At 49.3% G+C, this 14,378-nt stretch overlaps 1 protein-coding gene across 2 annotated transcripts in view; it reads left to right on the plus strand.

The window, feature by feature from the left end:
* LOC143146187 (uncharacterized) overlaps nt 1–14,378 on the plus strand; it is a 119,394-nt gene that overhangs the window by 99,412 nt on the left and 5,604 nt on the right. Inside the window, exon 5 of one of the 2 annotated variants that reach the window (XM_076310239.1) lies at nt 8,363–8,755. The exons of the other annotated variant lie outside the window; for it this stretch is intronic. Coding sequence (XP_076166354.1) covers nt 8,363–8,755 — 393 coding nt within the window. The remainder of the gene's footprint in view (nt 1–8,362; nt 8,756–14,378) is intronic. 2 annotated transcript variants of the gene reach the window in all.

Raw genomic sequence — 14,378 nt, forward strand, 5'->3', positions numbered from 1 at the left:
GCGACCGCAAACGATCCAACATCTGTTAAAACGTGATCACGTTTGTCATAATTCGCAGTTCGGAAATTTCCAAAATCTTTGTGACGCGTCAGAGCATCCCGCGCAACCTGGAAATTCCTATGATCATCTCGTACCCAGGTCTGATCGCACCAGGAAGAAGGAAGCCACGCGAGAGATGCAGACACGAGGTTAACCACTTAGCAGCCGCGCCCGAGTTAACTCGGGATACACGCTATCCCTAATAAACGAGATAAAGTATATGCTACTTCCGTGTCGTCGCCGTGCTCGGTGACTACAATGATAAACGGTAGCTGAAAAGAAGAATGAAAAAAAAAATAGAGAACGTTAATGTACGTCCCCAATCGCCTTCGAATTATTCGAAAAAACGAAACAAGAAAGTGTTTCACGAACCGAATGCTGAAATGAAACTCCGCGGGGAAGTGGTTAACCTTTTCGTTTGGGGCAAGACGCATGCTTAATCGTACGTGAAATATAAGTACGCGAAGAGAGAAAAAAAAAAATAAATAAATAAATACACTTTTCTTTCGCGGATCGTACGTATTTATTAAAAAGGAAAAATAATTTTTCTCATCCGACAATTTTAGTTCTAAGCGTGCATTAAATATTCCGAAGGAGGTGTTTATTTATTTATATTTTTTCACGGTCAATTTTACCGATAATTTCGATCGAGAACGAACCAAGTGGGAGACAAAGTGCGCGAAACGCGAGCCTTTTAAATCCACGAGTCCGCGAGTGTTTATTCAGCGGGAGAAAGGGATCACTATCGCGGGAACGGTACACGGAAGATCGTAGCTCAATGGCGCGTTCGCAACGAAGATTTCTCCAGGTTTTCTCTCCTCCTGAGCCAAACGATCGCGTCGTGGAAACCTCTGCGCCGTGCAACAGTTTCGCGGGTTGCAGCCGCCGCGACAGCGCGATAAGTCGTAAAATTAGACGCAAGTTTGTGGGCAAATTGCGTAACGGTCTTCGGCAGGTTCTCTGCACTACGAATGCAGATGCGTGAATCATTGCGTTCGAGAGACGCATAATGCCTCGATTTATTTTCGTGCCCGACAAAAGTCGACCTTTGATCTTCTCGTTCACTTCAGGGGGGGGCTTTCAGCGAGCGTAAGAGACCTTTTTTCCACGAGAGTCTCTCGAACGTTCTCGTCCCCGTGTAACCGGAAATGAATTAAACAGACGAATCGACGAACAGAACCGATCGATAACGTATTCGAATTTCATCGAACGTGAATTGACCTGTACTCCAGGTCGGATAAATTCGAAGAAGTCGATTCGAGAAAAAATCCCCCCTCCCTGGATGAGAAAAAACTCTGCGTCGAACTTTGTGTTACAGATCGCATTGAATTTTTCGTTCGAAAGTTTTCTAGGTTTGGTCGATCGCGACGAAAGTGTCCCCTAGACCGACCGTGGGTCATCGCTGACCCACGCGGCTCGGTGACACGGAAGGGAATCGGAGATCCTCGTTAACTCGATACGGCGCGAATCTTTCGAATTGTACGGTTCGGTTCGCGCGAAAATATCGATCTATCGATGCCTTCGACGTTTAAGCAGCGTTACGTTATGTATTTACGAGCAAGTCGCGCGACAAGGTCGTCATAGGACGCCGCGGAGCATTGCGTGCCGCTAGGAACGAAATGCACGAAGCCCCGCGAAAACTAGGAAGGAACGGGGATACGTGGGTGCGAGCGGGACGGCGTATCGTGAACAGCGCTGGAACGAGAGAGACAGGAGATAAGCGTGGTACACGGACAGCGCGTGTCTCGACTACGTTCGTGCGCCTTCGTCCCGCCGCGCGAATCGCGTACGTCACGGCGGGGCCGACCAATCGGCGTCGAGCCGGATGACTCATCCAGTCGAGCCTCATGTAAACTCTCTCGTGCCGCTTAGCCAGCAGTCTCCCGCCAACGAGCAAAAGGGCGAGCGCCGCTTTTGCCACGTATCTCTTTCCCTAAACAGTTCTCGTTTTGCCGTGAACGCGTAAACATCGTCTCTCGCGATAGATTGTCGGTTTTGCTGTCGTTACCACGGCCGTAACGCCGGACAATCGTTAACCAACCGAGAATCGTATAGATCGTACGAACGACGAATCGGACGGACTACTCCGGTGTAACGCTACGACGTGATCTTCGTTTGCGTAACCGCGTACACGAAGCAAGTGATCGTTTATGTGATAGCGAGTGACCGTGGACAGGGATTCGTTTTCTACCACGGTGACCGTGCGTGTCAAATGGTGAGGTGAGGAGCCGACGGAAATCGTGGAGCAAATCTCGCGAAGACCGAACATGAGAATGAAGAAGGAAGCACCGTGCCTCGTGCTGAGGCTCGTCCCTCTGGAGAACCTCGAGCCGTGGGGTAAGAGAGCCCTAGTTTTCCGTCTCTTCGCGTCCGTTCGTTGTCGTCGTTGTGAGTCATTCGACGCGTGTCCCCGTGTATGTGGCGTTCTCCGTGCTCTTTGGTCCCGAGGACCCGGGAGACGCTCGTTATCCGCGTTGCTGGACCGAGATACCGATTTCCGTTTTTTCTTTCTTCTTTTTCTCTCTTTCTCTCTCCAACGTCAACCCAAATCGCGCGGCACGATTTTTTCGACACCGTTGTTTCTTCCCTCGAGGTCTCTGTTCCTCGAACGTTCCCCTTACCCGTGTCCGTGATCGGAGTACCCGCCGAATGGGACATCGAACAACGCGAGAGATCTCCATAGGTATCTCCCGGGACTGTTTCCCGTTAACGTGTTTCGGATATTTCTGCGTCGCGTTCGTGGATAAAAAAATGATCAACACGAGCCTCGTATCTCGTAGAGAGACGATCCATCGAGAGACGTCCAATGTGACATCGTAACGTTTACTTCGTCCCCGTTGATCGTTGCCAGTGGGGATCCCCCGAACGCGCGAGACGTTTCCACGAAAACGAGCTTAACGAATACGCGAGCGCGTCTACGGCGCGCTCGCGCGGCATTTTGTTTATCTTCATCTTTATTTACATCTCCGTGTTGGCCGGACGCCACCGCGTCGGCGAGGCGCGGTTAATCACACCTCGTGCGGCTGGTTACCTGTTCCATTTGGCCGCCTAATTTCCGACGTCAGCCGGCAAACTATTATGGTCAAAGGTATTTCTGAAACGTCTGGACGCGGCGACGGGAGAATACGAAGTCGGACGAGGCACGCGGGTAAATACAATCTCCGCGCGCGCGCGCCCGATGACTCAGGCATCGGTATCTCGGATTTTAGGCGTAACGCGTGCTCGATGACTCGTTTCAGTGTTAATCTCCGGAACGATGGAATTTACGGATTCCTTATCCCCCGGGTGGCGGTTGCGCTTAAACGCTCCTATGCGTCGTTAATCGGGCTCTCGTTTGCGCATTAAATCACAACTCGCGAGATAAACGCGCGGGTTCGCCGCAAGCGCGAAGAATTCTTTCGATGCGCCTCGTAGCTCGATTAATGGTTCTCCTGTGCGGTAACGAGATAGAACACTTCTGGTGGACGCGATCGTCGCGCGGCCGGAATTTTACCAACGCTGTTTGCTGAAGCGTTTTCGACGCTTCGAGAAACATAACCTAACAAAAAAAAAATGATTCCACGATCACGGGGAAATTTTACGGTATTCGTTTTCGACAATTTCGAGTAACATAACCTAACAAACAAAAAAATGATTCCACGATCCCGGGGGAATTTTGTTTCGAGTAACATAACCTAACAAAAAAAAATGATTCCACGATCCCGGGGGAATTTTATTTCGAGTAACATAACCACCAAAAAAAATGATTCCACGATCCCCAGGGGAATTTTACCAACGGTGTTCGTTTTCAACAGATTCGAGTCACATAACCTAACACACAAAAAAAAAGAAAATGATTCCGGGGTAATTTCACGTACGTCGTCGTAACAAACAGTGTCGTTGTTGTTGGTATCTCTTTTCGATAAGCGCTATCGCACGTCTTACCCTTCAAGGATCTCGTCGCGCTCGAATTTATGTAATAAAATTGTGACATCGATTTATCGCCGATTAAGAACCCGACGTGGCCGTTGGACGCGACGATCGGTGCCCGGCAAAATGTAGATGGCGGTCGGCGGTTGTGCACGGTCGCCGTAAAGTGGAATGTGGGTCGCTTCATTTGGGTCATTATAACAATCATGTTATTCGAGGTTCGTTGCTCTGGTTTTGCAGGTGCGACGAAAACGTCCTCCTTCGTTAACGTATCAATTTATCGCGACTGTCGTTATCGAACGAGACGAATGTGTCCACTCGCGATTTCATCGTCGTTGTCGTTCGCAACGTTGGACACGAGGTTACCTTACGGTCGCTATCGCCGACTGAAATTCTTTTCGTATCGCGTGTGGTGTTTGTTTCTCAAAAGACACACCGTATCGTCGTCCGTCGTCCACGGTATCGCGAAACTGTCGTCGCGGTGCACGTTTCCCACTCGAAACGTACGACGAACGTTTCGTCGAGTTTCCAAAACGAGTTCCCGAACTAAAACGAGAATCACGCGTCACTGCGTACTTAAGATCGCTTGCAAGGCAACAGCCGCGTTGGAAATCAGGCCAATGCCCTGCGAAGGAACACGCGTAGCCCCTTTTTTTTAAATAATTGCGACCCATTAAGCCTAATTACGGTTCGCCGCTCGACAGAAATACGCATCGGGTATCGCGATGGTTAAACATGAACTTGTGACGTCACTGTGTATCAAATGCCATGGCGGTGCGTATTTCGCTATGGCGTGATCGCGCTACATTGGAACGCCCACAACAATGTTGCGATTTCCTTCGGAACCAGTCACCGGCGTAGGATGTCGTCCCTATCGATAGACGGCGCGCTTGTGCCACTTTGTTAGGGACATCTAGATCGTAATGCTAACTGGCCAATCTACGTTTACGAACCTGTCCAGCAGCCAACCGAAAACCGTTATATTAAAATGTCGGTGAGGTTTTTTTCGGAAGAAAGAGATATTACCAGAAAAGAAGGTTGGTGATATTTTGTGAGATAGGAATCGATTTTTCCAATGTTTGTCGAACTTTATCGTTAGGCGGTTACAACATCGAATCAAGGACCATCTGTACGGACATGAGGTTATGAGAACCCGCCATCGATACGTTCTCACTCGTTCGACGTGTTCAGCGAGAAATTTACGATTTCCGGCAAAACCTCGGGAGTAGGTCACGGAATTGCATTACATTTACTTACACGACACCGTCGATAACAGTTAATCATCCGTCCGTACCTTCGATGCTCGCTCGGCCACTTTAACCTAAAATCGAGCAGTCTGGCCATTCGTCGTGAAAGACGTTACACTTACGAACGACCTAACCTCTCGACACTTTACGATTAAAAGTGACAGGGTCGGCGAAGATTTTATTTCTTTTCGAAATTGACGCCAATTGCAAAGATATACCTCGTGCTGCGTCCATTTTCGCCGACTCGTGGCTCGTTATCTCTCGTTCTGTAATTTTCGCACGTACGAAGGAAAAGAAGTTGCCAAACCGTGCCCGTGTGGTCGCCAGTGTGTTACCACCAATGAGTTTGGACTATTGGGTTGTTAGTAAAGTCATTTCGTTTTTTTTTTTGGTGAAAATGAAACACGATTTTTTCAGAGTGTATTTTATTAAATTGTATATTCTTCATTTTGGAAAACGAAATGAACATTCCAATCGGGTTGTTCGGAAAGTCGTTTCGTTTTCCAAAATGGAGTGTATATAATTTAAATAAAATGTTTACACGCTCTGAAAAAATCGTGTTTCATTTTCACTAAAAAAGAAAAAAAAAACGATTTTCCTAACAACTTAATAAAATTGCGTTTCGTAATCGACGAATCGCGTCGTTGTGTCGAACGAGGGGCGGGTGTCTCGTCGTTCGTTACATTAAATAGAAGTAATGCGGCAGATCGAATCGAATCCGGAAGGAGGAGGGCCTGCCCTCTCCCCTGACAGAAAGGAAGTTTCGTTGCGGCGACTGCGGAATAATCATCGGCCGCGGCAGCAGCCACGGGGTTGGCGGCCGTGCGGTGCGACGGCAGGGGGCGAAAAGAGTGACTCATCGTTGAGCCAGGCCAGACCTCACGAGCTGCAGGTCAGGAGAGGAAGACACTTTTAGCCCACATTTCTTCCTTGCCTCCCCCCTGCACCCGCGCTCCCGGCGTTCCTTTATTTTTACCCCGACCGTTTATTCGCGGGTTCCTCGTTTCCTCTTTCGTTGCGCTTTTCCTCGTGTCTTTTCCCGTTTCGTCGACCACGTCTCGCGTTATTCATCCAGTTCACGGAGCAATCGTTCACCGATTGTTTTGGATCATTCGAACGCGGCGATCCCCGCTTTTGAGTCAACAACTTTTTCATTCGAGTCGAATAACGGAACCCGGATCATTCCCACCAGTGTTTGCGTTTCTTCGACACGGATGAAATTCGATGATAAAAATTACAAATTTTTCTGTCTTCGCGAGGGTGTTGTCGGATCGATCGACGAGGGAAAATAATTGGAATAAGGGCACGTTCGGTTTTATTTTCACTGGAAAAATCTCCATTGTTCGTTTTCAAGGAACATGGGTCTACCTACCCCGCTTTCGTGAAATTAACCGTCTTGATTTTATTACCCAAAAGAGGTAATTTCTTTCATGTATCCGTCCAGGGAAATTAGATCAAAAGAATTCTAATTTCTCGCGACGCTCGAAAAAATCTACTCACCCCGCTTTCACGGAAATGACTCTCGATTTTTGCTACTTGAAAGCGGGAATTCCATACCTACGCAGGTACACGAAAATTATATACAAGAGATTCTAATTTCTCGCGACGCTAGACTCGGAAGAAACCTACCTACCCCGCTTTCACGGAAACGACTGTCTCGGTTTTTGCTACTTGAAAGCGGGAATTCCATACCTACACAAGTATACGGAAATTATACCCAAGAGATTCTAATTTCTTGCAACGCTAGACTCGGAAGAAATCTACCTACCCCGCTTTCACGAAAGCGACTGTCTCGACTTTTGCTACTTGAAAGCGAGAATTCCATACCTACGCGTCCGTGGAAATTATACACAAAAAATTCTAATTTCTCGCGACGCTAGAGTCTGAAGAAATCTACCTACCCCGCTTTCACGAAAGTGACTGTCTCGACTTTTACTACTTGAAAGCGAGAATACCATACCTACGCAAGTCCGTGGTAATTGTACAAAAAAAATTCTAATTTCTCGCGACGCTACACTCGGCGAACTTTCGCCGTTTCTCCACGTTGGACACTCGCCGGCGTGTCTTAAGGCTGGCGGAAGACTTTCAAGGAACAAGATTCTCCAAAGTAGCTTCGCTAAGGCTTCGAAAACCGCGCCGAGAGTGCAGCATTTTAGATTCCCTGGATGCTTAAGGGTGTGATAAACGTGTATTGAATATCTTTCGGGGCGATAGGGTTTAAAGTTTCTCTCATTTCCATTGCCGACGGCGAACAGAGCTACGGGTTTAAGCATAGCACGCGGAAGTATAGCGAACCTGCTGCTACGCGATAGGTTAGGTTTATTAGCCGGTCGTTTCTCGAGAAATCGCTGTGTACACAATTCCAGGCTACGATTCCGTTCGCCGAGGAGTAGGAGTGGAAGTGTGAGGGGGGTTAGCAGTGAATCGTTGCATTGTATTCGTCGAGGGAACACGGAAAGAGAACGGAATTTCTCTATCCGTCTCCGTTTCCCGCCCGTCGGCTTTGCTCGCGGTGGATATCTGCGGTCGTCTTTGAAATCTCGCAAAATGGACTAAACAGAAAGTGATCCGGTGTCCCTGTCGTCGAGTATTCCCGATGTGTCTCGAGCCGGAGCCAAACAATGGGATTACGGGTGGAATACCGTTAACAGGTCCGCCGCCATGTCGGTCATCGGTTACCGACCAGTCGAATCTCTTTCTGCTGGGTCGGTCACTGCTAACCGACGCGGATAACCACGGCTGAGGAACGGCTGCCACGCGCCCGCGACCGACCGTCTGCATTTCTAAGACTACGCGTACACTGTAATTGGATCGAACCCACCCGTACCGTACATACATATTTCTCGCGTGTCTCGTTATTCACCGTGTTTCGATCTCGGTTACCGTTAACGACGCCATCGTTAACGCGGGCCCCGCGCGATAGACCCACGAACGGCACCCAAAGACGAGAGTTAGGTTAGCAATCAACGCGGCCGAGTAAACAGCAGCACCTGCGCGGTCAGGGTATCGGTGCTTAAACAGTAATTCGATACTTCACGCGACCAGTTCCCATGACCAAAGCGGTTCGAGCTGGCCTCGTTAGTCGCCCAACGAACGGCTCCAGCTCCCGAAACCCCCCGAAACGTTTCTCTCGTTCTAACGGACACGCTCGTCTGTTTGTTTTCCAGGTGGACACAAAGAGTTCCACAGGCGGCACAGGGAGCTCTGCGAGGACACGCTTCTCCCGACGGGTGGAGCTGGCCCGTCGACGGTCGGCGGTTGCCCGAGCCCGGGACCGGGTTGTCCGGTGTTGAGCCTCTCCGGGCCACCGACTCCCCAACCTGCGGACATCGACAGTCACCCCGCGTCCCGGGTTTTACCTTTTCTGTACCTCGGCAACGGCAAAGACGCGGCTGATCTGCAGCTCCTTCGCGCGCTAGGCGCCACCAGGGTCCTTAACGTTACTTCACAGCTACCCGGTTATCACGAGGAGAGGGGTATTACCTATAGGCAGATCCCTGCCTCGGATTCCGGGCACCAGAACCTCAAACAGTACTTCGAAGAGGCCTTCGACTTTATCGGTGAGTGGTTTCCCGCCGTGGTGTCCTCGCGATACGTTCACTGCCCCATCGACAACCTTTCCCATCGGGCGATACCCATTTGCAAGCCCCTGATCCATACGGGAATCAGTGTACCCACGATTCTAGGAGTCTTGTTGCATCCCGGAATGTGTACAGATATTTCTGTGGGAACAGTGAACGTGTCACCCTTGCCAAGGCGGAGGACGTGATCCCCAGGCGAACCTGACAAAGAGAATTAGTTATATAGAGCAACGTGGTTAATCGAAACCTCTTTTCTTACCAACGCATTGATCGTTCGAGTCCACTTGTCCTAGTTCGGTCGGGAGGGACGCCTTCCAAACGATTTGAGTACCACTGCTCTATCGTTACCGATCGAGACACTAAGAAAAAGATTCCCTGCGACGTTCGTTGAGGAGATTTTAGCATATTTCTTACGCAGGGACATCTACTGGGTCTGCGAATACCGAGATTCAAGGTTCACGGGTTTCTCCGGGTGCTACCCAAGTGCAGACCCAATTCTGGACAGAGTGGTCGGTGTTCGTCGTTGAGACTAGTTTACAAATGGCGAAACGCGTTACCGTTAGTCACCCGGGTAGTTGATGAATCGCGCATCGAGAAGAAGCGTATGTACAGTCCGGCGAGAGGAAACGCGAGACGCGTTTATAATGCACGGTGACATTGAACGAACGAGCGTGGTCGATCCATTGACGCTTGCAAACCTGTTGCGCGTGATTCGACGAAAATAGCGTGGATATATAGCCGTCGGGGTAAATTGGTCTAATTGCATTGACGGTGCGAAGCATCAGGAGGTTACGGAGGACATTCGCGGAGGCTGCGTTTAATTCACCGTGAGAGAGATCGGGGAGGGCGAGCTACACTCACAAAGAAACACGCTTGAGGCCTGTGTCGATGAGTAATTCAATTCTTTCGGCTGACTGGGTGTGTCCTCGGGCAATGATCGTCATTGCCAGTACGCGTCTACTGGTGCGAGAAGCAGCTCTCCCGGTGTTCAGGGTTCGTAGTTCGAAGGTAGAGGAGGAACCGTCCGAAATATATCGAGTGGCCGCGTCGTCTTTCCGCGCCGAACGAGACGCGGTAGCTTCCTAACGGCCCGAATTTAAAGAACCCCACCTCCCCCTTTATTTCCCCTCATGAGAACCAAGGACTCGGTCCTTTGTGGTGCGAGACGGTTGAAAACTTTCCATCCAGTCCGACTGGCTTCTGAATAAAAAAAAAGTTCCCATGCGATGATTTAATTGTTATCGAAACGCTGGCAGGAGGCATCACTGGGCCGCGTCGGTAACTTTCGATCAATCCCAACGGGAGATTAGAAACTGGCGCAGTTGTGGGTAGCGTTGAAATCGAATACCGTGTAATATCGCGACAGCGGTGAGATAGGATAGGAGTTTCGACTTCGATACCTCCCATTTTGTGAAAACGGGTGGCCATATACGGCCAAAGTCACTCTGAGGATCTTTGTGGGTAGTCTTCCCGTAACCCTGCAAAATTTCGTTTAAGTAAGTGCAGGACAGTTCGTGTCCTTATGAGAATATCATGGGATATCGCGACAGTGGTAAGGTAGAATAGGAGTTTCGATTTCGATACCTCCCATTTTGTGAAAACGGGTGGCCATATACGGCCAAAGTCAGTCTGAGGATCTTTGTGGGTAGTCTTCCCGTAACCCTACAAAATTTCGTTATAGTAAGTGCGGGACAGTTCGTGTCCTTCTTATGAGAATATCATGGGATATCGCGACAGTGGTAAGGTAGAATAGGAGTTTCGACTTTGATCCCCCATCTTGTGGAAACGGGTGGCCATATACGGTCAAAGTCACCCTGAGGATCTTTGTGGGTAGTCTTCTCGTAACCCTACAAAATTTCGTTATAGTAAGTGCGGGACAGTTCGTATCCCTTTCTGAGAATCCTACGTAGACCCCTACCCTGGAACCGCCATCCCGCCGCATTTGCGAAAGAGGTACCAGAAGCTCCCGAAACAGCTGAACGCAAGGACCTTGAGGGGTGAAGTCAGCGTTGCTTTGTTTGGCCACAAGAGGCGTCTTAACGGTCAACGCACCAAGGTGCCCTTCGTTTCACGCAACAGTCCCTACGGTGTCGGGACGGTTGGCCAGGTACAGCATTCCACCAGTTGCACATTCGGTAGGGCTCTCCCCGGCGCGCGTAGCCGTGCACGCACGGGCACACATGTAAACGAGGCTCGTCTCGCGTTACGCACACGGCCGCGTGGGTACAGAATGCGGTGCAATAAACACACGACTGACACGGACGAAGAGAGCCAGACCCAGGCACTGGGGCACCCGTGAAGAAGGGGATTCACGGGTGTGCATTCGCTCGTTGGTGGTTCGCTTGCTCGCTCGCTCGCTCGCGCGCGTGACTCATGGTTTCATGAATGGAAGCCTTTCGTCTTCTAGTCCTCGCGCGGTGAATGGTCCACCGGAAACGGCTGGTTACACCCTGTTTCCGTTGCACCAAACTGCGTCGCGCAACACCACCACCGACGAGGGGAAAAAAAAAAGAAACAGGCGAACGCGTTGCATCGACGAGCGGACAACCAAGAATCATCTGCGCAGCAGCAACCGGCCGGATCGCCTGTTCTTCGAATCCTCCTGGCCTACTGCCTTGCTCGAGGAGCTTTCGCGGTAACAGGGAAACACGATGCTTTGCAATTATACCGTGTCCGGGGAGTATTCGAAGAAAAAAAAAATTAAAAAAAAATAAAAACACTCGTACGGCAGTTGGTAAACGAGGAGGTAATCGAAGTGTATATCGAGGCGTGGGTTATTTCTTTCCGCGCTAGCTGGGCGTTCTTGTGTATGCACGCATGTATTGTTCAACGTATGCTCCTGTTCATGGTATCTTGTTAGCAGAAGGCCCGTAGTCGCGAGAAACGTTCACGAGCCTTGGCGTGTCCTTCGAACCCTATTGACCTACTGCCTCGGTCGAGGAGCTTTCGCGGTAACAGGGGAACATAACGCGTCGCGATTACACGCGTTGGGGAGTGTTCAGAAAACCAGGAGGTATCACGAAGCGTTTGTCTACTTTTTCGTCCGCGCTCGTTCAGCGTTCTTATACGCTGCGATTTGTTCCCGTACATATGCTCCTGTTCGCGGTAACTCGTTACGAGAAACGTTTACGTACAAGCCGGGGTTAAATGCTCGGAGAGTCGACCAACACCGCTCATGATAAATATCGGTTCAATTTCGCGAACGTTTGATGGCGTGCAATTGCGCAGCGAGTCGTCCGCCAGTGATGCCCTCCCATGTTCCGAGAACGTGAATCCACCGTTTTAATTTTAACTTTTCAACGAACACCCGGGGGCCCCCGGGAGGTGGGGAGAAAACAAACACTGTTGAGGCAACAAGTATGTCCGATTTCCCGGAACTCGATATCATTTTAGGGATCGCGACAGGTGTCGCAGCTTTTCGTCATTGTGTACACATGTGCCTTCTGTTACCAAAATATATATATATATATCTCTGCCCGCCCCGTTCCGTGCTTCTCTCTCTCTCTTTCTCGGTCTTTCCCCCTCTAAATTTTTTTCATATCCAACTCTTCCTTGACGTCGTTTCAGTCGACGTCTCTCTGGATTTCTCGTGTTTTCCTCCCTCGTTTCATCTATAATGATCTCTGGTACCCCCACCGTCTCGGTGTTCCTCTCACCGTTTCATCCTCCCCTTTGGGTGTCTCTCTCCCCAATTTTTCCCGTCTCTGTCTGCCCATTCGTCAGCCGTGACTCATAGCAGATGCCGGTTCGCGAAGTCTACACGAGTAATTCTCGCACGCAGGACGCGCCGCCGGTGCGTTACGGGTGTTAGCAGCGACGTATTCGTTTAGGGGACCGATTCACCACCCCGTGTATCGGCTCAGCTAACGCTTACCTAAACTACTTCGATTACGCGACCCCCGATGCACGAGCAGATAAGATTCGTCGCGCTTCTTATCTCCGTTCAACGATTTATTACCGATTAATCGACACGTCCGGGACGGGATATTTTTCAATGTCAAAGTTTCCACCCTTCGGGTATTTGGAACAGATTTTTCATTCAGGCTACTTCTTCCGTTGAAACTCGTAATGACGATACAACTCGGTAACAATACTTAACCTTCAATTTCCATTGGAACAACTTTACCCCAAGGACCGAGTGTCTTTGTTAAATATAGATATTCGGGGATATACAGTACTTCCCGCTTTCAAGCAACAATTCCCTCATCGGATTCGAGTAACGAAATCACCCTCCCCATTGTTTATATTGGGTTTCGCGTCCCTCGAGAATTCTCGTTCGTCGACTTACGCGTATATTAAGTTGTTCGGAAAGCGATTTCGTTATCCAAAATGGGGAATATATAATTTAATAAAACGTTTATATACTCTAAAAATAATCGTGTTTTTCACTAAAAAAAAACAAAGTGACTTCCCGAACAACCTAATATTTCAGTGATGCGAGATTGATCGCTGTTGGCTCGGTTTGGAGATAATTACCACCCCGCTTTCAAGCAAACAGACGACACAGATAACATCACTTAAAAGCGGGATTCACTGTACGCACAGTTTCTACGTTCATTGATTTCTGTTTGCCCATGAGTTTTGATTTCATCTCGAAGGGACGTGAATGTTTCTCTCAACTTTTGTTAAAAAAAAAAAAAAAAAAAAAAAAAAAAAAAAAAAAAAATTGCTATCGATTAGAATCGGAAGACTTTTGAAGACCGGTAGCCACCGACGAAGATTCGAGACCTCGGTCCCCTCGTGCTACTGTTATTCTTTCGAAACCCAACCTCTCAGGAATTCTTCCGCAAAAAACGGCATTCGCCGAGTCTTTTTTTCGCGCGGACGCGCGTCGTCGCCGCCACCGCCGCCACCGCCGCCGCGAGGCCCCGCGTGTGTGTGCACGTGCACTTGCAGCGGCTCTCATGCTCTCCTCGGCACGTAGTAGGACGTTACATAGGATACGGGCGCGCGTCGCCGTGACTCATTGGCGATACGATAGCGTCCCCCATGTTACGTAACCGAATCGCCTGTTTGGGTTACCACGACTGGTTTGTTTGACCGTTTATAACGCGATCTCGCGTCATCCGAGCGGGTTGCACGGCCAGCCGTAGCGTTGTGTGTTCGTTCGTTCGTTCCCGTAAATCGCCTCCTAGAAATTCCGGATGACGTAGACCCGAGACACGCGTCGATGACCCTCATCCCTGAGCCCGTTTCACTCTAACCTACGCCGCTTGAGTTTCTTCGACCGGAACGGATTCCACCTAGCTCGATCCCGACTTCGTGGGCATCCTTAAAAATTGAAGTGTCGACTGCACTTTGTAAATCGATTGGATGGAAAAAAAATTATCTCTTACGCTCTAGAATATCGAAGGAACGTGTTAATAACTTCCGAGACGGTGGAATCCTTGAAAATGAAGTTGAGAATTGTTAGTAACGCGTTGCAAATTGCACCAAGTATGGATGAAGATATGTCTACCTTCTCTATTGGTATTTTGGAGTGTATGGGAAAAATACTCTTTCGCTCTAAAATATCGAAGGAAGATATCAATAACTTCAATAAATATTGATAAAGATAAGTATGCCTTCTCTATTGATAGTTTGGGATGGATAAAAATGAACT

This window comes from Ptiloglossa arizonensis, chromosome 4, assembly GCF_051014685.1.
Source record: "Ptiloglossa arizonensis isolate GNS036 chromosome 4, iyPtiAriz1_principal, whole genome shotgun sequence".
Taxonomy (NCBI): Eukaryota; Metazoa; Arthropoda; class Insecta; order Hymenoptera; family Colletidae; genus Ptiloglossa; species Ptiloglossa arizonensis.